This window comes from Haemorhous mexicanus, chromosome 2 (assembly GCF_027477595.1).
Source record: "Haemorhous mexicanus isolate bHaeMex1 chromosome 2, bHaeMex1.pri, whole genome shotgun sequence".
Classification (NCBI taxonomy): Eukaryota; Metazoa; Chordata; class Aves; order Passeriformes; family Fringillidae; genus Haemorhous; species Haemorhous mexicanus.
The window spans coordinates 19,328,192-19,353,543 of record NC_082342.1 but is presented as its reverse complement, the minus strand read 5'-3'; the positions used below and the strand labels follow the sequence as shown (position 1 = coordinate 19,353,543).

Sequence of the window (25,352 nt, the reverse complement as noted above, 5' to 3'; positions counted from 1 at the left end):
TCAGCCTTCTTTTCTGGTATCAGACTAGCATGCCTAAAGTACAAAAATTATAATTTCAAGAGAAGGGACTTTTTTGTAATTCTCTTATTTTGTAATTGCTGCTGCATATGCTGTTCCTGATACAGTTGACTTGACAGATCAAAGTGTCCTAGATTGACTATATGATGCTTTTATCCCCAATTGTCTCGTTCCGTTTATGCTGAATCGTAAGTTTTGCACCTTTAAGACTTGCTTCAAAGATTGAGGGGGGGAGAGGAGGCGCGCAGTTTGTTTTCAGACACTGAACTCACTCCTACACATTCCTGCTCCTGGACTGCATGGTTCTGCGGATGAACAGACGGCAGGACAGGGCTCTCTTTTTTTTTCTTGCTTTTTAGTTAGTTTAGCTAGCTGAGGCAAAGAAGTTCCCTGGACTGTGCTTTTTTTTTTTTTCCTTTTTCCCCTTTCTCTGGACCTGTTCACACCTGCTTTGGACTGAACAACCATAAGAGCACCAGCAGCTCGCATCGGTGGGCCGGGCTGGGCCTGGGCCATGGCATTTCTAGCGCCGGAGGGACTGATAAGGGACTGAGTGAGCTGAACTGGAATCTGGGGAGGGGACTTTCTGGGTTTGTCATCTCCTTTGGAGCAGCAAGGGCTTTTATTGTTTAATATTAGGTTTTATTGTTTAATAAACAGTTTTTTTCCACTTTTCTCCAAGAAAGTATTTTCTCCTGGACCGGTTGGGGGGAGGGGTGGTAGAATCCGATTTCCTAGGGGGGCCCTTTGGGGGTTCTCTCCCAAATTTGCCCTGAACCAGGACACAAGGTAACCTGGACATTTTAGTGAGGCACAGAGTAATCTTTGGTTCCTATAAACAGTACCTGTAGTTGTACTTGAGCTAGATGTAATCCTCTGGCAATTATTAAGAGAATGAAAATAGATTTTAGCTTGGGGCAGAGAGGATGAGAAAGGAGTATGAAACTGTGTAATCCTGAATAATGAAAAGGGAGATTATTTTCTTATTTGTAGAAAAATTATTTCTGTTATCCACAAAGTATGATATTGAATTGTTTGTACACTTAGCAAAAGGTAATTGTTTCAAATGATTTATGAGTAAAAGCATGGGGGTTTTTAAATTTTTATTCCTCTTAAGTTCACTATTTAAATGTTTTAAATAGGCTCTTCCTCATTACTGCAAGTCCTCTAAATTAAAAACCAAAAGTCAGCACATGTGGCTTTGCTATAATGTAGTTGCTTTATGAGATACCATTGGAAAATTCGGACTGCATCCTGCCCACATTTTAATGTGGGGCTGTATAGGTCCCAGGCCATCAGGAAGCTTGTGGTAGATCTTTTGGCAGTGAGCCTCCTGCCTGAACTCCACAGCAAGGGTAGCACCGTATATATTTCAACAGAGACACCAAGAGGAAGCAGCGCTTTCTAGTTCTCAGTGCTGTGTTCAACTAAAGCCAGTTTGAAGTTACAAATAATATCTTTTTTAAGTATTTCTTCTAAATAACTACCAAATCAATTGTTTTTCAGCGCTAAGCAGCTACCGCCACCATCCATGGTTTTCTTTTTAGTCACTTTCTTTCTGTGCTTGTTTACTTGCCCTCAGATAGTCCTACCTTCATTTTGAAGATGTCACAATAACTGCCTTCTCATTGCACATTGCACAGTCCAGCCTTGCATTTATGATAATAGGATTGACAGCAGTTGTAAGGATGTTTTATAAGCCTTCCTCGAGTGAGCTCCCTGTTGCACAGCTGCTTTCAATCACAAGCAGAACATAGCTGAATTATTCAGATAGGATTTCACATACTTATTCAGTTCTGCCACGGAGGCAGTGACTGGCATGAAATCACCTTAGCAGTGGCTGCTATGACCAGGAATAAGGAGGTGAATAGAAAGTGTCACTCCAAGCTGACTATCCTGTGACGCCTCATAGAGAAAGGAGCTTTAGGAGTTGACCCTAGAGGGCTGAAATTCATCTGTCTGTCCCTTCTTGTCTCCCTGTCCCTGTCTGGATTGACATTGGCATAGGGAAACCTTGCTCCCCTTGGGAGGTGGTGATTAAATTTGCATTACGAGTCTCAGTGAGAACTTGTTCTATCTCTAAGGCAGTCAGCTGCAGCTCTCAGCCTGCTTAGTGCTGCAGTGGGAAGTGGCTTGGGCTTGGGCTCAAACGGAACAGATATTTCCTATGTTGTCTTACATTGATCACCTTTACAGATATCCAGCTTGATACCACTCATCTCTCATAGAAGGAATTGCTTCACTTTTTAGCAGCTGGTAGAAAATAGGCTGTGCAGGTTTGATGTAATACTGTTTGAAATTCATATCTCTTCAACAGTCTTTGAGGCAGAATAGTAATTATTGATGTTTGTTTACTTAATAATCACATACAAAGACTGCTTATTTCCTGGCTGAACTTTTTGCTTTTTGGATAACTTTCTATGTTTATATTTTAACTACTGAGCTCATGTTCTCTAGTGCAAAACACTAACAATTTATTTCACAATCTACATGAAGTGGTTGTGGCAATGCACCTGCCTCAGGTGGGTGGTTTATATACTTAATCAGCCAACATAAATTGCTTTGAACACAGCTCACTCTTGCTGGCAGCCAGCAGCAGGTGTAGATTAGATAAGCATTTTGTCTTAGCTGTTCTGGTTTAAATTAAGGCAACAGAAGATCAAATGTAAAGCAAGGCACAATATTAGTGTGATTCAAGCTCAAAAGGTTTATGCATTAAAATTATCTGGGACCAGGTTCAATCACATGAACTACAGCAGTGATGAAGCAGTGCATAGAACTTTAATTGAATACCAGTTGCCACTGTTCTGTTTGAAGAAACCATTTCAGGTCATAAAAAAGTGGTTTTTTCTCATTACCTCTATATACTCACCTGCTGAGTTTATAGACAACTGTATCTTAGTACTTATCCCACACTCAACATTTGTAATGTAGATTATATATCTACATTACTTGGATTCTACAGCTTTTTCTATTCACTGTGTTCAGAATGACTTGCTTTTCTCATTAAAAGAAAGCTATGGAGTACTAATCTTTTTCTTCAATTATTATTGAAATGACCAGTCTTCTTCTCCTGTCATGTCTGACTACAGTGAATTCCTTCTCTGTTTCCCTAACAAAGCAAGGCTCCTACAACCATGTTATCTCCATAGGTACACATTTATCCCTTATGCCTAGCCACAGTAATTTTTTAACTTGTGGGCTGTTTTCAATTCAACTTGACAGAGTAGAAAAGATTGCAAAGGCAGTTTGATTCTTCTAAGATTGGGAAAATGAGGGATACAAGAAGCTGGGGAAATAGGCAAGTGCTCTGAGGAAGGATTTGCAGCATGACTGACTTGCCACTCCCATGGGAGGGATACCCTGTAAGGGCCTTGCCTGGCAAAAAGCTGCTGCTGGAGATAGATATCAGCAATGAGATATCTGGAAATCCTGATTTCTGTCATTCTGTTATTTTAGTCACTATGTTCACATGAGTCAGAAAGAGTTGGAAAACCAGGCTGCCTGGTGGATGTTCTTCATCCATCCAGTTAACATCTATACAGAGACAAACCTGAATCTAGCTTCCTGTGACTCCTCTTCCTCTCTGCATGTTCCCTCTCTCTCAAAGGAACTCTGTTCTCTCTAGCCTCAGGGAGCTCTGGTATTTGTGTGGCTTAGGGGTTTTTTCCTCAAGAAAACTTGCAGTATTCAGAAAATAATAATAAATACTACTCTCCATTGCACCAGAAGCAAAATGCCCTGAGACCTGTAATTCCACTCCCACAAAAAGCCCAGATGTACTTGAAGTTCTCTTTAGTTTAACACTATTCCTTCGTTTTCTCATTGCTAAGGTATTGCATGTGTAGAAAAAGCTGTGCTGCATAGAAAAAGCAAGGAGATAAAACTTGTAGGTGGAAACATAAAGATGTGTTGGAAAAGTCAGCAGAAAAGGGTCCAGCTTTACTTGTGTTAAAGTGCTGAAATAATATGTGAAGATAAACAGGGAGCAAATTCACAGAGTAAATATTTTACCCAGTTATTAATAAATGCAGATGAAGGAGTTCAATATTCAAATGCTATGAAAGCCATTTGCGCATTGTCATGAGTGGCATGTATTTGACAACACAAAATAAGCACCTCATCCTCCACTCATGCGTGCACAATTCTTCCCATTTAATTCAGCAGGGATAATTATCTGAATTACTGACATTAGCTTGAAGCTATGGATTTGCAGATTGAGTATTGAGTCTCTGGCTTTCAGAACAACTCCTTTAAAGGAATTAGTCATGTTTAAGTACAACAGATCTGTCAAATTGCATCCCATGGCATTGTCTGACTTTTTGGTTGCAAAGCCAGCTTTGTCAAGACTGTCCTCTTGGCAATAGACAGTGGTTATCCTAATTTCATGGCTCTGACAACCCTAAAATGGCTCATAAGGGTTAGGCAGTTAGCTCACTAGCTGATAGCAGATAGTAGCTTATAGCACTTCACATTGCCTTCCACCTCACTAATGGACTTCGTCATCACCACTCCAGGGATGTCTACTGTCCATCTGCAAACCAGCTCCTGAGCTACCCCCATTTTGGTTTAACTTGACATGGAGGCATGAAAACTGCAGTTAATGCACAGAGAGATCACAAACCTCTGCCTTGACAGAAACTACATCAATTAGAGAGATGGGCAGAAAAGAGCAGTACTCCAGGAACAGGTTCACAAGTGGTGTGAGCATCAATGCCTGCAGAGTTGCACCTTCTCTGGGACCAGCAAGATGCTCAGCTGGAGCAGGTGCATCCTTGGAGTTTTAATGCATATCCACTTAAAATAAAAGGCAATATTTATCCTTACAGTCCTGCATTTTGCTATAAATTGAAGAGTTTCAGTAATTCCATCATGTCTGTGCTGCTGCTGAGGAAAATACTGAAATCTTTTGGGTCTGGAGCCCTAGCTTATCCAAAATTGACCAATGCAAGAAGGCAGGCAGCAGGGACAGGCCACGACTGTGTTTAACCAGTGAGGTCTTTAGTCTATACATCACTTGTCACCCCTTATCTTTGAATGAACTGTTCATAATTAAGTAGTGTGACTAAAGATCTAAAATCCTACATGGCAAACACTGAACTTGTACCTCATTTATCTCTTTCAAGTGTTTAATGAATTTTCAGCTTCAGCTAATGAATAATGGCAATTTCAGGCCCATTGTCCTGTGCAGGGAAATTAATAACGGCCTAAGGATAGTATCATACCTACAAGCATGGTAGATTGCCAAAAAGCCAGATTTCTTTCTAGAAGATCCAATATTATCTTCAAATTTGTCCCAGTTAGTGTACAGTCCATATTCACAAAGAATCCTGAAAGCACAGCATGAAGAAACTGCTCTTTGTGGACAAAAAGCAAGTAAAAGTTTCCTTCCTTCGCCTACCCTGCCATTAGGTTACCATACATTTTGTTTTCCTCAACAGGTCATCTTTATTCATACAGAAATTTTGACCAAGTTTGAAAAAGCTTTTAATTGCTAGCATTATATTAATAACATATAAAAGAAACATAGAAGCCTCATCCTCTCTTCAAAGATGTTCTGAAATAAGGTACATTAATTAATAGGAAACAGGAAACTTCCAAGCACAAGAACATAAAGAACATTTGTCACCACCATTTTCTTTATAGAAAAGGAGTCGTGAATGTTTCTACCATTTCCTATTTCTGTGGAGTAAGAAAAAACAACTCACAGTAATAGCTATGAGTTCAGTTCACTTTGGCATTTGAGACCAAGTACAGGAGATTAAATGAGGAAAGAAAAGCGTTGACACAAATGAAAGTGTACTACCACACCTACTACTAGTACTTGAAAAAATGGAAATGCACTTGAACTACAGAGGTATACCTGAAGCAAATGTGCTCTACTTCTCTCATCCATACAAAGTGATGGGTTTTCATTTCTTATTCACCTCTCAAAAATGTTTAAGGAAAATACTGAGAAATAAAAATGTGGTTTTCAGTCACAGCAGGAATGCATGTCTTCAAACAATTGTTTAGTCAAAATAATGTTTTACATGAAAACACTTGGCATTTTTAAACCAAACCTGCTAAAAGTTCATGGTTGGTTTTCTTCAACTTCTTATTCAATTTACCACAACCTACATCTCACTTCTACTTTTGAATATAAAATATGCAGTATTTATGCATAGAATTAGTGTGTTAATTTTGGGTTTAGACCCAAGTGGGATGAGATAAAGTCATCTTATCAAATACATAATGGCAAATACATAACATGCCATATCCTAACATCGCCAGATACAAGATGTGTAGGATTTAATAGCTTGTTGCTGGAGATGAGTCCTGGACTGCTGTAGTTGCTCCATGTAGGATCTGATGTTGCTGCTAGAAAAGATAGAATAAATCGCTTTTAGAAAAAAAAAAAAATCACAGAATTAATTTAAAGATCCTGTCAACACCTGTAGTCTTCAGATTTGCGAGCTTTTGCAAATGTTTTCTTCTGGAAGTACAGCCCCTGAACCAGATTCCTGCATAGGTTGTATAGGCTTTCCATTTCAGAATTATCACTAGTCAAAAAAAAAAAGGTTGAAAAGAATTGTTCTACTTTTCTATAACGGTCTTTGTAACTTCTAGCTTGGTGCTTCTTTGCTACTATATGGCTTCTCAAAAACTCTAGATGTCAATTCCTGTCACATTAGAATTGGGAAGTTTATTTCAGTCTGTGAGTTAACTAGCCTTGCTTTGAAATCGTAACCATATTTCAGTGGGAGTGCCTGCAAATGTGTTTATGTAAGTGGCTTTAATCCTGTCATACGACAATCATTAGGATTATCTTTCTGGAGGCATAACTCATCCTGAAGTCTGCCTGGCAGCTGCTGCAATCACAGCCATCAAGCACATGGATGCACAACCAGTAATTAGACAAAGGGCTTTTCTCTGGGAGAAATTTTTCTGATGGGAAAGACAGCGGGTTTTTTTCAGAAAACTGAATAAAGGGTCTTCAGGTAAATTTGTCATAAGGCAGAAGTGACTGCTATCCACCCATATCAGTACCAGAAACTGTGAATGAATAACCTGGTGCTTCCTTCCTGTTGCCCAAGGGCACCAGCTGAAGCCTCAGCAGAAGGGAAAGTAAATTATTGCTTTTAGCGATTCTCTCCTCCTTTGCTTCTGCTCAGAGTAAGTGAAACTGGTGTCACCTTTCAGGTGGAACAGTCCTGAAAAGCTCAGAGAGTCGCCAAGTCAAATTCCTATCTCATAAAAAATAAAAGGTCATTTCAAAAGCTGCATTTCAAAATGAAACATGTTTTCAAAAAGAAAGGCACTTTCATCAATAAAATTTAAAGCATATGCAATTCAAAGTATATTAGAAGTTTACCCATTTTCCTATTAGTGGTTTCAGTTAGACTGACAGATTGTTGTCTTAGTAATTATTTTAAGCACTGAAACTGTAGAGTTTAGTTCTACCTGCTCCTGTTTTTTTTTAAGGACTGCAGTAACTTCACAGGAAAAGTGTTCCACAGGAATAATGTGGGTACTGTGCTTGTCCAATGGAATAATTTAGTAATTGTTCCCTAAACTTGAAAAAATTTTGTTCCAAAAATGTGTCCAATTTTAGTACAATCCTTAACAATTTCTCTGAGATAGTTTGCAACATTTCATTTCATGTACTCCTGTGCCAATCTATAAATATTGGTTTTACCAACTGCTATGTCTCATTCTCTGTTTTGTTCTGCTGAGGTTTTAGTCCACACTGAATATAGTTTTGTCACTGAAATAGATGGCATTTTTTATCTTTTCTTTTTCTCCTCAGGAATTGCTTTCTGTCTGCTTTTTAAATCAACTCTATAGGAAGCAGTTTAGTTAGAATATATATTCTTTAAGCCCTTAATGAGCTTTTCCAAAACATACTTTAAAAAGACTCTATCACAATAAAATGACCACATTTAAATAACCATTAAACTTGGACAGCAGAAACAAATCTTCTTTAATTTTTCAATATACAATTGGGTTTTTCACTGTATCAGGTTATGACACTATAAACCAATTGTCAGCAGTTTTGTAGGGGTCAGTTTTACTTACTTATGTACACACAGGCTCCAAGTCTATGAAATTCTCTGTTGAGAAACCCCATCGAACACAGCTCTTGAAGGATCAAACGCAAAAGGGTCCAAGTCCATGTAGTATTGTGCTGTTTCCCTCAAAGCTGCCCATGATTCACTAATCTGAGGGAGATCAATACAGAAAGGAATATTCTGAGCTTTAATACTAAATAAATATTCTCTGTGACTACTGAGCAGCCTTGCCCATGTTGATAAATCAGAAAAATTTCCTCCCTTGACCCTAAGGATTTATGTTACATATTAATTCCAGACCCACGCTTTCTTTTTCTCAGTAGGTGCTGCATGAGGAAGGAAGATACCTGTTCAGCCACAGTGTATGCCCACGTGTTCTGGCTGCTGTCTGAGTCCCAGTAGCTTGGAGAATATGGTACGTGTCGTTTGAGCCGCATGAATTGATTCGCCGATTCTTCTGTCAGAAAGGGTGCTCCAAGGACACTCGAAACAGAAGCTGGTGAATATTTATAATATCATAAAAATATGTTAGAATGTGCACTTCAAAAATACGCTTATATCCACAGAACACGGTTTTGAATCTGTAGTTTATTTAATAAAAATCAAAGGTGGTCCTACCTTAGATTCACAGAAGAATATTTCTTTTTACGCCTGAAGTTAGTAAAACAAATGTTCTAAATCATTATTTTGCTGTTGAATCTGAAGTAAATAAATTTACAACTTAATTAAGGAACTAATTTATTTTTAATGCTGTAAGGGTTTGAGCTTGGCGCAATGCTAGTGCCCTCATGAAAATGCTTCCTCCATGGTGTCTGCTGTGAGATGTGATCAGAAATAGAGTAAAGCAGGCTCCAGCTTAGGAATAACAGGGGAAAAAAAACTTCATTAACTGACAACTATAAAAGAAAACACACAGAACTTGGGATGAAAACTTTCCAAAAACATTCCTCTTCCCCCCACTAAATTTCCAATACATTCACCCTCAGATCACCATACTCTCATTCTATCACTGCTCTTCAGATAATCAATTCTCAGTTCATCAAGGAGAGAGGAGTCCCTCTTTTACCATAGGCTTCCCCTGGAAACACAGTTGAAACTTCTCGTGTTTCCATGTCACACATGGCACCGCCCGGAGAACATTTTGCCATCGTGACATCTTCCTTCCATGCCCAGTGCTCTCACCACTGCGCATGGACTAGAGCTGCTTCTAGGGTTTCCTTTTTAAAGGGTGCTTTGCCCAGTTCTAAAAAGAGCACTGTCTTTCACTTTTGGGACACCTGTCCGTCCCCCACCTGAAATTTCACCCCCTGGGGCTGAGGGGTCTCGAGAACAGAGATCATCTTCCTCTTCTTCCCTGGAGATGGAGGGGCACCAACCACCACCCTCCTCACCCATCATCTCTGTTCACACCGCTCCTTCACATCACATCACTGCACTCTCGGCTCTAAGCTATTGCCTCCCCCCCGAAATGCAGTCTCTGTGTCACAGGAAGAAAAAATGGTTCTGTCCATGGCTATACAAGAAAAGTCCACCAAAAGCCTCTCCATCACCTCCTCCCACCTAAGATTCTTTTCAGCTTCTCTTGTGGCCCATTTCCTCTTATCTCACCTCTGTCTCTCTTCTCATTCAACTCCAGGAGGAATCAGCATTTGTAAGGTTTCCAGCATCCAAGAAAAGGGTTAAGAGTCCCAGGCTCTGCCTGTCCAGAACTCCCAGGACAGCTCACAGCACATCCCCCCCCCTTCTCGGCTCAGCCCTGCCCGGCCGTGCTATCAAATTTCAAGGTGGCAGAGGCACAGACACGAGCTCTCTCTCTCTCTCTCTCCCTCGGGGGGTGGGGTGGGCTGCCCAAAGCCTCTCAGGGTTCCTCCACCCTTCCATCTCACAGGGGCCTTCACCTCCCTTCTCTGTCTAAGGCCTTGGCCTACCTCACCCAGCTGCATAGCTTCCCCTCCCCCGCCCAGCCCGCAGCTGGGCAGGGGAGGTCTGACCTCTTTCACCCACCTCTTTCACTTCCCCCTGGGAGTTCTCTGCCTTGAACCCCCTGTGTTCTCAGAGGCGTAACTATGTCCTCAGTGGCCACACCAGATGCCAATATTCAAATCTGAGCACCTGTTGGTTTGACCACAACATCCCAAAAACCTGACTTCCTTTCAAACTATGACAAATGCAAAATTTTGTTACAAAAATCCTCTAAGACTGTAATTGCATTAGTCTCAGGAGTGCTGAGAGCCTAACATTTTTTTTTAAATAACAAAAACCCTACCCATGAATGTATCGATGGTTTCTGAACCTCCTGGTTTATATATGATATTTACTCTCATTGATATCAACATAGAAATTGCATGCTTGGAAATTACTTTCTGAACAGAAGATATTGCACTTCTAATCTTGTTATTGCACTGCTTCATATAGCTTCTGAGGTCACCATAGATGCAGAAGGAGTCCTTGCAGATCTTGAAAAAACATTCTTCACAAGGTCAGAATTCCTCTTTAGCTTCATATAAAAGGTCCTGGTACAGAAAAAAAGCCTTTTCCTTTTAGTCCCAAGTGTTTGAGACAAATTAATTTTGAGACATTAATTTAGGGCTAAAAGAGTCCAAAATCGTATGTCAGTCCAAATCACACAATTTTTAATGAACCACTGATTAAGATGGAACTCAGATCCATCAGCTGAGCTGAGGCCAGTGTCTGTAAACAGCTGTGCTCCAATTTAGTCAAGTGGGTTTAAATGGATACTTGAGAGTGACCTGCACATACTTGGAACACATGGGGCCAAGAACTTGAACCCTTTTCTAATATGTCTTCAAGTAGGAGCTCAGCAGGGCAAGCTATAACCTCACTCACAGCTCTCCTGATTCCTGAATTTCTCGGAGGAAAATCTATCTGGGAGTATCAAATATTGCTTTCATATGCAATTTCAGTTGAATCCAGTTCACTTGTGGATGATCAGGAAAGCCAGCAATAATTACAATATCGTTGCTTTTTAATTTTTTTAATAGAAGAAAATGTTTTCTGAATTCATATAGGTAGAAAAAAATGTGAGCTAGAGTGTTTGCTGCTCCTTTTCACTTTGTTTATTTTCAGTGCCAAAAATGCTTTAAAAAGAAGACAAGAAAGAGTTTATACAGTAATGAACAAAAAAAAAGTGAGGATGGTTGTAATCTTTGCTCTTAATATACACATCAAATAGTACTTTTCTAAAGTTACTTAGCAAGCAATCACAGTCCCAGTAGTTCCTTGCTACTTCAGTTTCTTCATATTCCAAGTTACTATAATCATTAACTGGAGGTAGAAGTTTTAGGATAGGGAGTTTTCAAGGAATACGATCTTCAAAAATATTACCAACTCCATGAAAAAAAGTTCAGACATTTGGTGGGAGGCTGGGAAAGAAGAAAACATGTTTCATGCATATGTCTATTAAACTGCTATACTTGTATTCTAGAGCTGCGCAAGAGAAAACTAAGCTTCTGCCAAATTTCAACATTCCTCTGGCAATTTACTATTTTCCAATAGAAAAATCTATGAGCTGTTAATTTCTCTTTAGTGAATAGGGGGATTTTTTTTTTTTTTTGGTATTAAATATTTTGTAAGCTCATGATTACATTTCTGGACTGAAATAACTGAACTGGGATCAGAAAATGACTCATTAAAAGGCTTCCGTTTTCTTTAAATGTACATATAGTTAGTAAGGGCCGTTAAACATTACATTTTATCACCAATATGTGCTCTGGCCCTCCAAATTTGAAATAAGCTGAAAAAAAAAAAAGAAGATCATTAAGCAGCTTCACTTTTTTTTTTTTTTTTGTGGCCAGCATCTTCAAAAATGATCTTTTCATTCCACAGGTGAGACAGTGAGGTGTTATCTTGGCTACTGTGGTGCAGAGACCTGCATCTTCAGGGTATTATATATCAATTTTTAATATATAGTGTGCTCTGGCTGCATCTGTATCCAATGAGAAATGTCACCCCTAACTAGGCTAAGTACTCACTTTGATTGAAGTGCATTTGCCTGCTCTGAGGAGAGGCAGGTATGCCAGCACTGCTCTTGGCTCTTCTTGTCAATGCTGACACCCAGTTCTTATTCTTTTCTAGCTGCTATTTCATTTCCTGGGAGCTGTCTCTGCAGAACTTGTCCCCAGCTGCTGGGGCACTCCAAAAATGCAGAAGTACCAAGAGAAAATCAGATAAGTGCCTTTATATATCACCTAATCCTTCAGGCTTATCTCATTCTCTCTTTGTCTTGCTGTAAAGATCACAATAAGTCTCTGAACATGGCAAACTTCATTCACCTCTGGAAAAACTCCAGTGAGATAATTTCTAGCATAACCAGAATTAGCCCTGTTGGTCTTTCAGTATGGCTGCACATTTGCTTGTGCTCAGAGAAGGCAAAGTCTTCATTTAGCTCTAATGTGGACCAGGGGCCATCAGACCAGCTGTCTCCATCTGAGTAGCCCCTCTGAATGCAGTGTAGTTTTCATCAAATGAACTATGTCTTCCTTCAATTTAAGTTTCTTGGACTGGGTGTAATTTTCCCCCTCCTTTTGAATAGCTTAACAAAATATTGTGGAAGGATTTGCTTTATAAACACACAGTATTCCCGAAGGAGTGCGTCTTGTAGAAGATTAGCATACTAACCAGGAGATTGGAATTTCAGAGCATCTGATGTGAGACTAGAGGGAGTTAGAAGCAGGTGGGTGATGTTAATAAAATGTCTCATAGTGCGTAAAGCTGAGCTGCATAAAATTAAGAACTTCAAATTGTACTGAAACAGTTAACTCAGCTGAAGAGCAACCAGACAAGTTGTAATTTTTTTTTGGTTTGAGGTTTTGGGTTTTGGGTTTTTTATTATTCAGTAGTGTTTTCCTCTCTTAGATAAATATGTGATTTGAAAAGTACTTTTAGATATAAATGTCCCAGTGGGAAAATAGGAGGAACGTGTGTGGAGGGTGAACTATTGCTGAGGTTCTATCAGCTGCTACCAGTTAGAGTGTTTCCTTTCATCATCTCCTGAAGATTCACTCAGTGTTCTCACATGAAAAGCAAATTATACAAAAAAATTGGCTGGTTTTAGCAAGCAGATGCTTAGCTCATGTAATTATTGCCTTCAGCAGATAGTTTTGTCTATCCTGTGCACCTAAAGACATTGTCCAGAGGGAAAATTGTTAGTAGTCATTATTACTACCATGCCTTCTGAGCATCTAATTTTGGATTACTATGATCTAAGACTAAAATTGAGAAGAGATGATGACACAACCTTGCCATCTTTGTCAAAAAAGCAAATGTGCACTTAATCCAGCATTGAGTATATTAAAAAAAACCAAACCAATGACAAAAGTCTGATTATGAAAAGGCATATAAAATATCTTGTAATGTCAAAGTAATAATAAAAAATATCACAGTATAGCAAGCAAACTGCACTCAAAATACAAAATCAACCTGGATACATCTTAAATTACTGTGCTTTAAAATCTTTTCATCCTACATTTGAATGGAAGCATATTTCTCTTTACAAGGATAGATTTCCAGAAAGCAACATACTCAGCTTGGTGCAGCCACAAAATCTTCCCAGGAAGACATCTATTTCTATTTCTATCAGCTGAATGTGCAGTGATCCACTTCATCACACAATCAAAAAGGTGATTGTGTGATTAAGTTTTGACAACTTTGCCTGCTAATGGACCTATTTAATTGATACGCGTTTTCTTCTGTAAAAGTTAAGTAGAAATAAGCCATTGTGTGCTTCATAGTCTGGGGAGAGCAGGCAGGCCACAATTTGCACATCTAATGGCAGAGTTTATTGATAAGAAGACAAATCTTCAAACTTGCCTTTGTACAGGATATGCTTCTTCCACTCTCTACCCCAAAGCCTGTTTTTATCCAGATCAGCTCTATTGTATAAGTGGTAAGGAGCAAAATTTGGTCTTAGGACCAAAATTTATCCCTGGTGTGCATCTACCACAGGGAAAAGTGCTTTATCTCTGATTTGTTGTGATATTTACAAAAAACCTGACAATTAATTAGCAGTACTTCAAGCACTCTCTGCGCACACTATTGTTTCTTCCTAGTTTCTGACCACTTGAAAACACATTACTTAAGTTAATACCAATGTAAGTTAAATGTCAAATATTGGAAATTGCTCTGGGTCCTTTCCTTTAGGTCTAATACCTCTTCTTATTATTGTCTATGGTGACTCTGGTCAAAATCTCAGCTCATGGAGGTAAGGCTGCCAGTCTTATCAGCTCTTTAGGACAGAGCTCGGACAGAGGCTAAACTTGGACAGAGCTAAACTTCAACCTTGCTGAGGTGGCAGGTGCTGACGTGGTAGGAACTTTGAAAAGTAAATCAAGTCTGCAGTTCAGGTGTGTTTCCTAAGACTATGAGCCAGAATGGACCACCTCCCCACCACATTTCAGCTATCTGACTTTCTAAATTTAAGTTCCCAAAGTCAGACCACAGAACTCAGTCTGAGGACTCAGAATATCACAGTGCAAGAGCTGAAAAGAACATGGCAGCAGCTACTTCTCTCCTCACTCAAGCATTTCTCTAGATTATGTAGCATTCCATGGAAATCAAGATATGGCTGTCAGTACAATGCATAAACCAGCTAGACTGCAGCAAAGACATACTTGTGGATTCTGCAGGCCAACTCTGGCCCAGATGTCACCTTTTTTCAGTTGAAAAGTATAATTGTATTAATGTCTAACACCTGCACATTGTTTTTTAAAATTTTTTTTTCTTAAATGCTTGTATGTACATGTCAGGACTCATCCCCATATGGGCCAACAATTGTTGGCATCAGTTCTTGGCACCAATCTGACTGTTACCATCATACTACAAAACTTTTATACCCTCTCTCTGTGAGTTCCCATGGGCAGCTCCTCTTAACACTGACTCCTTCACTCTTCCTTCTGCACAGCCAGTTGACACCTTCCAGTCCCTTGCATGACTGCCTTGCCCTTACTGCTCCACACCGCCAACAAACTCCAGCTCTCCTCTTTATCAGCTAACCCACTTTTTTTATAACACCCATCCTTATTGGACATAGCTGTGACCTATTAAGGGCAGGCCTGTTCCTACTCTTTGGTAATTAGTACAGCTGCAACTCCTCAGAGATGAGATTGCCTTCAGCACTATCTCTATTCTCCTACAATCCATCCTCCCACATGTACATAGGCTTTGTATCCTGGAATGTTTGGATGATAACAAGCCATAAAACAGAATTAAATCAGTAAGATTTGCTAATACCTGTTGACAGCAAGATTTAAAGCCATTGATTAGGTGCTTAAACTCTTTCTATATCACCCAGTCTTTGAAATTTTGGCCTTATCTGTTTATTTTTCAAGCTTGAAGTAAAATAGATTTTATTCTTTGATAATTCTTAATTTTATATCACAGGACACAAAGAGCTCTCTGGTTCAAGAGATGTCATTAACAATCCTTAGAGCTACAGCATCAGCCTTATTCCTTCATCAGCAAAGGCAGAGAGGTTACAGACACTTAATGCACAATTAGCTATTGAACATATTCAATATGTGTGATGATGCCAGGGGTTAGGACAGTTTTCAAGCATGGGTAAATAGCAAGGCAATTTGGCAAAAATCCTAGATAATCCTAGGGAAAGAGCTACTTCCACCGTAGAAAAGTATTAGAAAAAGCACCAGTCTATTGGTCCTCTCAGTGTGTCCTGTTGAGATTTCCTTTCTACATCCATTTGAGGCAAAACACCCCCATCAGACACCTGAAAGACTTCAGCAATTATCTCAGTGCCAAGACATCACACTCCTACCTCATCCCTTGCTGTTGCACTCTCCAGAAGCTAAAGCAAAAGGTCCAGAGCCCCTATTCCCAGTGCTGTGACCGTGGTTTACTATGAGGAGTGATTTATAGCAGCTGAATTGAGGGCATGAAGAAAAATAAGATTCTCATGAGAGTCTTGTAGTCTCTATTTTACTTCACCACCACTTTCACTGTTGCTGAAAAGGATTTACAATTAATGAAAAACTGAACTGATTGTGATAAATTAAATTTTTAACAGCTCATTAAAAACTAGTTATAAGTAGTTCTGCATGTATTTTGGAGAATAGAAACCTGAAAAAGAGGGAAAATCAAGACAAGAGACATAAAAGAGATGAAAGTAAAGTCTTCCAAAAGGAGGGGCCACAAGCTGCTGTGCTCCCAGCTTGGCCTCAGGTAACACTGTTTGTGCTGTAAATGACCTCCAGTGGAAGGGAGGTGAAGTTCAAGAAGATAGGCAAGTACTCAGGAATTGTACCAGTTCAACTGAAGATCAGGAAGGACAAATAAGGGGAAAAGATTTATAGGTGGGCTCAAACTTGCAGAAGAGACAAAGTCCCTTTCCATCTCCTTATGTCTCTAAAGAGCCTCACTGCAGCCAAAACTCAGTTTCATACAGCATGGAAGTGAATTCACACCACAAGAGAGATTGTACCTGACTGTGGTCCCAATTTACAAAACGTTTTTCAATAATGCACAATTAATTATTGTCTCCCTCATTCTGCCTTAGCTACTCACATCATGTATTTACTGCATGTGTATTGGAGCACTCAAATCTAAGAAATGCTTTTAATGCATGCACGTGGATAAACCATCGTGTCAAGATGCAGGCAATCACTTGGGAAGTCAGCTGTCACTTACTGCCTGCCTGGTTTGTTCTAATTTTCTGAGAAACAAATTAATCCTGCAGCACGTGCATCACTGATCATTGACTGTGCCAGTGTGTGCTGCTTTGGGAAGAGCATGTGGTAGATCTGCCCCATCCATTTTCCCTCTGGTCCAAGTTTTACAGGTTGAGTCTTGTTTGTAGATGCTCTGTTACACAGTGCTGTGAAGGATCAGCATCCAGACAGCCTGAGTGCTATAAAACAAAGTCTCCTTAAGAAATTCAAGCCAGGTATTCCAGAAATCACTTGTGAAATATATTATTTTGGGTCCTTATAAATGCATGTGAAATTGTTTCCTACAAACAATAAATGTTGAGATAAGAATAATATTTAAAGAAGATTTTGTAGAAACGGCATCGAGCTCTTTTTACAATTTTAGCAGTTCAGGAAATCATCCTGTAAGAATGCCTTTCAGTCAGAAATGCATCCTTGTTCCTTACATATATCCTTATGAGCAGTAAAAGGCTCAAAAGTATTCACAAGGAGCAGAATCAAACTATATTTCACAGAATTTGGCATGCAATTGCGCTCACCCACTCTCCTGTATGTCCCTGCTGCAGTGATTTCCAGTTAATTGTCTTCCTTTGGTGCTGTTCTGGTGGTAACACAGGGGTTTTTGCCAGCTATTTAACAAGCATGAAGTGAATGACATGAGATAGGGTGCCAAGCACTTACCTGTAAACAGCAGAGCAGACACCAAAATTTGAAACATTTTCAGAGACATGGAAAATTATTCAGAAATGGTTTCATTTGTCAAGTGAAGAGAGTGATACAGTTTTATACTTTGTTATCTTTAGGTTTATGAATCATTTACCAGATACGTGTAAGGGGTTGGTTCAGGCAGAGGGCAGGGTACAGTGCTTAGTTCAGATTTGTCCTATATGCCTCTGTTTGTACACTTTGGACTTTGCAAGCTGAGCCTCTAATGAGCCATAATGGCTCATTATTGTGTGGATAGATTTACTTCTCTATAAGTTTTATGGTGCAAAATAGCAAATTGGGCTTGTTCTATGAGCATTTAACAGGTAAGCCCCAGTCAATCAGTCTTTCACATGACTATTTTCCCCTTATGCTGGTGATAGGCACAAGCAGTTTATAGTTTGATGTGAATACAAATGGTGTTTGAGTTCACCTGCTCTGAGAGCAGTGAGAGTATGCCATATATTTCAGCTGTATACTGCTCAGGTTAAGAAGATAAAGCTATAATAAAATTGACTGAAAAAGCACTAATCAGGGAAGGAGGGAAGAAACTTGGTTTCTGACCTGAGCCAGGCAGAAATCCCAGGGTGTCTTGTTGCCTCCTGCTGTAAGGACTCTGTAATGTGGGACACTATGAGTTCATGCTGTCTTATCTTTCCCACCCATCCAGTTAGCTGTTGCCTTTTCATATTCAACTCACCTGTTGGCAGTTGTACTGCAGAGCAGTTTATCTTTGTAAGCTCACCTACACCAATGATAAGAGAGCAGAGCAAAGCTGAGCTCTGTCATGCGTTGGCACGCTTAGGTCTGCAGTCCATCAGCACAGGCTGGCGTGTACTCCGAGGTCTTCATGTCAGGCAATCAGACCCTGCTGACGTTACAGGTCAGGGACCAGGCTCCCTGCTAATGGGCAGTAGTACTTCATCCTCATATACGCCATCCAGTCTAGAGAGTGCATGGAGTAAAGGTTTGCTGGGAAGCAAAAGAACATTGAGTTATGTAGTTACAAAGCCTAATAGTTTTTTATTGCACACAGCTGGGTAGGAGGGCACACTATTGAACAGCAGGTCTAACAGTGTAATCCTTAACTTTGCTGTACGTCATGTCACAAATCTAATATTATTTTAGTATTGTTCCAAAAAAAAAAAAAGAAAATCAATCCATCCACCCCTGGTAGCAAATTAAATATGGAGGCAGGTGTTCTGCATTCTGGTGCCATATTAACAACAAATATTAATTATCCAAACTTATGATCAGTTTCCCCACCTTTGAGCTACTATATTAAATTTTAGATGCCAGCCTTTTGGTGGACTAGAAAAAAAGATGTAATGACTGGGATATTTGCTAATAGGTGACACAGAACTCTCAAAAACTGTAGATCCCCCAGAAATAAGTTCCAGGAAAGCATACAAGTTATCCTTTCATCTCACAAACTTTGTGGGTCATTGCCTCTACCCTTCCACACTTTTCTCTTAAATCAGCCTGCATTTCTATTGCAGCTTTCCTCCCACAGGTTTTTCCTCACAGTTCCTGGTATAATGATTGGAAGAACATGTTGGTGTGTCATTTTATATTTATTGCAGTTATATCTTCTTTAGTGTGCAACCTGCTCACAGAGGTGGTCTCTGCTAGGGATATGGCACAGGTGAAAAGATCAGCCGGCAACAGATCACAGGGAGACATGCTGGACTGGCAACAAAGGCCCAAGTCACCTACTCCTCCTCTTTCATCTTAGGAAGCAAGAGGAAAAGATGAGGAAGTTTTTTTAGGAACAGGAGTCGAAAAAGTAGTAAAACAGTTAGAGGCCATAAATCCCAACTGATTCTGAGTAACCGAAGTCCAGGCTCCCAGAACCTAAAAACATTCTCTCTCCCATGATTTCCAAATAAAACCTGGAGAATATGACTTGTCTATATCCTTTACCAAGGAGGCCTTGAGTCTATTATGGGAAAAGTCCTCCCCGGGTAACAAAACATGATGGGGATGTTGCAATGCCTGGATTTGGCTCTGAGTTCAGAGCATAAGGCTTTCTCTGCTGTAAAGTAGAACAGTGGTCAGCTAGATTAGGCTTTGATACAAGATCTAGGAAGCAGCTAAATTACAGGTAGCATGTCCCCTAGGACATAGAGATTCCTGACACCTGAACATTCCTCCAGTTTTTCTTTGTTTCATCCTCTATCCTGCCAGGTTTACTTCTCGTTTGTTTCAGGCCTTGCTCTTGGCCCACACTCTGTCTTGTGTAGGCTGCCCAGCTCTGCGTTCTTCCCCTAAGACACATCTTCCGTCTTGCTGTGTGTTTTGCAATTTCACATAAAAAGACGTTATGCTTATAAAACCCAGCATCTTTAGACTGAAGAATTTTTAGATCTCTTATGAGGAGAGTGGCTTTCCAGTGTGATTTTCCTTTCCTCCTTCCTTTGGTGTCCTGTTTCCCATATCCACAAGGGGTGTTCAGCTCTGACATTCACTCTCTCCCTACATCCTACCCCAGTCATGCTGTTGCTAAGTCTCACTTCTGCTCACAATAGCCAGTATTTTTCCTGAAGCCCTCTAATGTATACGTAGTTTGGGGTTTGCAAACACCCTACTGGCTCACATACAAAAATTTTCAGAAGACAGATGACTTCTTAGCAGTTCTTTGAGGGCATTATATAGGCAATCTGGATATCACTAAAAACCCATGAAAAGCATGAATTTTTTCATTGAATGTAAAATTTCAGCTGTTAATCACTAGCAGATTAAGGCTGTAATTTTTTGGAAGATTTGTAACTTGGCCCAAAGGCTCAAATTTTCATATGGAGGAATCAATCATTGTATCATTCTCTTATGATGTCCTCCCTCTCCTGTCAGACTTCTATTCCCTACTTTAAAACACAGAAAGCTTAGTTAAAGGAGTTGTCATCAGAATATTCAGTGCAAATTAACTATCCCACACACATCCTCATCTCATTTGCAGAAATTATCAAGATATTGACTAAAGTGGTTCCAAAAATTTCAGCTTGATGCAGATACCTTACATAGTAAAAAAACAAAATTCAAAAACAGACCAAATTGTAAAAGTTCAAATGAGTTTTAGGTGAGTGAAAGTAGGATTATCTGAAGGGACATTTTAGGCAGTATACAATGCTACCACACTTACCAAGAAGGTGTAAGGTAGAGTTCAAACAGCAGAACTCCATTCGGGAAAGATCAGACCATTTTTCCTTTTACATTTCATAGCCTTAGACAGAAAATCACCATCATATTTCAGAGGAAATATCTGTGTTCTTCCCATAATACTATTAATTATTTTTCTTTAAGGAAAAAGAGTAAAACCCCAAACCTTAGCTGATTGTAAGTGAAAGCATTTTAACAAGAAAAGGATTTAAAGAGGTTGGATTCATCTTAAAAAACATCCTGAGGAAGTTGATGGTGACTAGCTATACAATGAGGTTTCCAGCTCCTTGAATGATTATTTTATTTATTTTTCACAGCTGGAGTGGTAGTAAAATATTTGAGAGGGTAGCTGAATATCCTTAAGATTTTTTGTTGCTTCAATTTGACTGAAAGCAGATAACATAGAAAGTTACTGGGAAGGAGAAAGCCGGTAGGAAATCTCAGTTGGGTTGGGAACAAAAAGCTGAACAACTTGAGCTGGAAAATCCATATTCTTTCTCTTCTTTGGCACCAGCTTCTCATCTGCCTTGGAAACTTGATTCTTTTGGTTCACTTTCACCAGCTAAGTATAATGCTAATCTATACAATTTTGTAAACCTCTAGGTAACTGTTGAAAAATGTAATCTTCTGATGTATTCAATATGAAGTTCCTCATTTATTGTAGCTTGTCAAACACTTACCAGTTCTCTTTGTTCATCTCTAAGACATCTTTAAGTAAATACGCCAACACCAGTGTTTAACTTCAGTGTTTGTGCATCTGAAAATGCCTGTTGTATTGATGTGGTATCTTTTCAGAGTACAGAGGAAAAAAGTGCTAGGTAATATTTAAAGGAACATGAAACATATAGAAAAACCTCTCTCAAGAAAAAGGACTAGGGAGAGGGAAAAGAAAATAATGACCATTGTTGTTGTGACCAGTACCCCATGACCTGTACAACCAACATGTTGAAACTCAGGACTTAAAATTAGAGGCAGTAGCTTAGTCTTTAGTGTTTCCTGACTAATTCTCAACACCTTAGTTTTGTAACCACTTTTAATATCCATAGATGAACAAGTTTCACCACTGAACCCTGCTCCTGATCATTATTTGGGCAACATTTTCTCTGTTACTTTTGTCTTGTGGGAAAGCCTGGCATAACTCTACATCCTATTTCTTGCTCGGTGGAAAGGCAGGAAGGCTACAGTTTGACCTGTTTTCAGTGTGCGTGCTGCTGCAGTTCGGTAGAAAAAATGATATTTGGCAGGAGTTTTGAAAACGTACCCTATGACTTTCAGTATTTTGTGTCAGTCACTGATTCCAGTGAATGTTTTCTATATTCTGTCCCAGAGCCTCTGAGCAGTGCAAGTCTGGAAAGACACCTGCAATCGGCCTGGCTCTGAAGGCACGTACCCACACAGGAACTTGGGGCAGCACACTGGTTCCAGCCATGGCAAGTAGTGCAGGAGAAGATACCTCTCTGGAGTCATCACTGCTGACTGACTTACCTTTAGAAAATATTCTCCCCTTGCAGAAATTCATTATTCCCTATTTTTCCAAGGTGACAATGTAAAGGCAGTTTGTATAAATCTGTGTGCAGTGGAATTTAACTAAGACCCAAAGAGAGGTCTAATTGTGAGCAAGTTAATAGATCTTTTATTAACCCCTACTTCAAATATATGTCATATTTTGAAGTAAGCCTACTAGTACAAGGTGAGGTATTTAGCACAGCAGGACTATGCACTTTACACCTTCTGACTTGGACATATGCTTTAGTTTAGTTTTTTCTTCCAAACAACTACAGCTCCACAAGTCCCATCCTGCTGCTCTTGTGCTTAAGCACTTTGTTCCTCTTACATTTATGACTCCCAAGGCTCAAGTAACTCTCTTTTCATGGTGGGAGAAGGCATGAATGCTTTATCTCAACTTGTCTTCCCAGAATTGCACTCTGTAAAACTCTTACCTTCCAATGGCATGTACTCTTCATGTACAGTTTACCAGTTCCAGGAGCAGATTGTCCACAGTATCTGCACAGCATGGCCATGTCTGAGGCAGAGTTCCCACACTTGTCTGCAGTCCCTCTGGCTTTCTGGGTGTACATAATAGTTTACAGCCTTGTTCTTTCCATGACCACTGGCATTTCAAGCCCCCTGCAAATATCACCCACTGGCTCAAATCTCATAGTCCTTTTCTTAACATGTGTTGAGTCACCAGCACGCACAACTACTGATGGTGGTTTCCTTCCTCTAATTGGTGCAAAGTTTAAGAAAGGATGCCAACAGCCAGATAAGTGGACTAGAAAGCTAATCACTGCTTTAAATGGTCATCTGCTTCCCAAAGTCATGACTTTCATATCTGACTGTAATGCCTGAGAAGTACATTTCTTGTTGCTGAGATTGTGATGACTGAACTTCTAACATTCTTTGCAGAACATTTCCTATGGTACAAACAGTGTTTTACTAGAATTTCAGCAACTTCATTATGCTTTACAATATGACTGATTTGGTACCTGTTGAGTGCCTTATTTTCATGGGATAATATGTGTCTTCAATGCAGAGTGAAATTAGAGGAGCAACAAGTATGTGGATTGCATAGATTTTTTTAACCATTGAACTCAAGTACATGTCCCAAGGTGTAACCGAGTGACCTGCTTAGTCACCCTCACTGATAACTGAGACACTGGCCTTGTTCTCAGTTCAGAATGCATCTGTTCCAATGTAAAAAGAAAATACAGTGGCATCAGAGTGCCCAAGAAAGTAGAGCAGTGTGCGAAATCTCCAAGAGGCTGTCAGTGTTTACCATCTGAATGGTTTCTTCCTGTTCTGCAGAAGATTATGCAGTCTGGGTGCCTTTTCCTATTTAAACTTTAGGTTTCTACTTTAAAACCTCTCATGGAAGCATGACCTGCAGTTCTCATGGCAGCAGCCAGAAATTGTCACAGCATTCCAGAGAGGTTGCTACTGTCTTATCTTGCTGCAGTGTAGATATTAGCTGACAGCTCTTGGACCCATTCTAATCTATCACTTCTGATCCACAATGGAAAAATTCTGGCTTGCAAAAACAAAGCACACACTCCATGATCCTCTTGATGTAGCTTAAAGCTACATCCAGAATCTTCTGTATGTTTTTCTTGTCTTTCTGCAGCAGTGATGTAGGAATTGTAGTAGCTGCAACTTGAAACAATTTTAAATACATAATTTTATGAGATCCTCCCCTTTTCTAGAAATTAATATATATTGCTTCCCCTAAACAGATTTGGGATGGTGTTTATGAAGTCAAGATGATCTTGGCAGGGCAGGACCTGATGAATCTGCTCTCTCTAACATGATGCCTTGGAGGCAGAGCATGTGAATACCATTTCTCAGTTAAAACAATAAAACGGTTGGGAGTGTCTTGTGCTGTCACCCCTTTTTACTTACGTAGTGCCACAATTTCTAACAGCTATAAACAAACAAATGTTTTAGTTTGTCATAGAGTCAATTTTTATTACTTCTTAAAAGCTGAATAACATGCAGCCAGAAGAATTGACTTTGATGTATAGGACTGAGCATCAAACTGTAGCCTGCATTCTCACAGTCCTGTTATACAGCTGGGAAAATTAGTGTCCCAATGAGAAATAAGAAAAATTCTATAGCTAGAGCAATATAAGGAGCATTTTAGCTCTGTCACAAACTACAGTAGGAATTAACTGTCATTGGTGTGACTTATGCCACGGGTTTATTTAACACAGTCAATCTGAATCCTTCTTTTGTGAAGTCCATCTGTTAATCTGGCTTTGATCCTCCTGTCACCTACTGTTGCTGAAGGTGGATGAGCTGATCCTTATGCACACTTGGAAGATAAGACTTGGGTTTAAATCTCATATGCTGGTAAAACATGGATAGATGCCCTAAGAATGGAGCTACACAGGTATGAAATGTGGTTAGATCTCGCTAATTACAGTAACACAAGTCTGCATAGCTCCAGCTCTTCATAGATCATTCTGTGACACTATCACAAAAGGAAGGGGGTGCTATAATAGATCAAAAAAAATATATATTAGTATTACAACTCAGTAGAGAACAGCCCTGGTAATTGCAGCACCATTTTAAAGGGTTATTAATGGATATACAGAGTGCAATATAAAAAAAACAGGTTAAAATGTAGTTTGAGATAGAGGATTAGATGCCTTGGTCTGCATTTTGCTGCTTAGAAATTCCTGACAGAACCCTTTGAATTATGTGTTGGAATCACCACAAAAAGCAGCTCTTACCTGACTCAGTATATCTAAAACTGAGGATATTACTCCTGTTCATTAACATGGCACAGTTATTTAGTACTGCTAATTAATTCTAGTTCTTAAAAACATTCAAATTTATTTATTTTAGCTCTACTCATTACATCCATAGTGACTGCAGATATGTTAAATAATTAGCCATTATTATGTTTTTAAGGATATATTTTTCATATTTGTGGGATATGAAGTGACCATTGCAGTGAGGAAAATATCAACTGTCAGCTGGTTGGTAAAAGCTTTTTCAAAATCAACCATGCCTTACAAAAGTCATACAGGAATTGATAATGATGTCAATGAAGTAATATAATTCAAATGTTTTGGGTTTCAGGTTTGGTGGTTTTTTTCATTGTTTCCTAATGAGAAAAAGGATTTCATTGGGTCACATGCTCCATGGTTGTGTTTCCTTTGCTATTTCAGGAATTATGTCTGTGGCTTATCAAACTCAAGAAAATACCAAAGACATTCTCTGCATTTTATAGGAAAAGTAACTG

The 25,352-nt window shown here is 39.4% G+C and overlaps 1 protein-coding gene across 1 annotated transcript; it reads right to left on the bottom strand.

The window, feature by feature from the left end:
* Window positions 1–5,518: 5,518 nt before the first annotated feature.
* Window positions 5,519–17,516, bottom strand: C2H3orf85 (chromosome 2 C3orf85 homolog). The gene is made up of 4 exons (XM_059840342.1): window positions 17,429–17,516; window positions 8,417–8,565; window positions 8,134–8,219; window positions 5,519–6,378 (listed from the first exon to the last, which is right to left on the bottom strand). Exons 1-4 carry the CDS (start codon window positions 17,475–17,477, stop codon window positions 6,279–6,281), a joined length of 384 nt encoding a protein of 127 aa, XP_059696325.1. The 5' UTR covers window positions 17,478–17,516; the 3' UTR covers window positions 5,519–6,278.
* Between the last annotated feature and the right edge of the window lie 7,836 nt (window positions 17,517–25,352).

What these genes read in the sequence shown, in the direction of transcription:
- C2H3orf85 (XM_059840342.1), bottom strand. Translation starts at nt 17,477, where the DNA reads ATGTCTCTGAAAATGTTTCAAATTTTGGTGTCTGCTCTGCTGTTTACA. An exon ending in CATACACTGTGGCTGAACAG is followed by an intron (nt 8,220 to 8,416) that starts GTATCTTCCTTC and finishes GATCTCCCTCAG; the next exon opens with ATTAGTGAATCATGGGCAGC. An exon ending in TTTGATCCTTCAAGAGCTGT is followed by an intron (nt 6,379 to 8,133) that starts GTTCGATGGGGT and finishes TATCTTTTCTAG; the next exon opens with CAGCAACATCAGATCCTACA.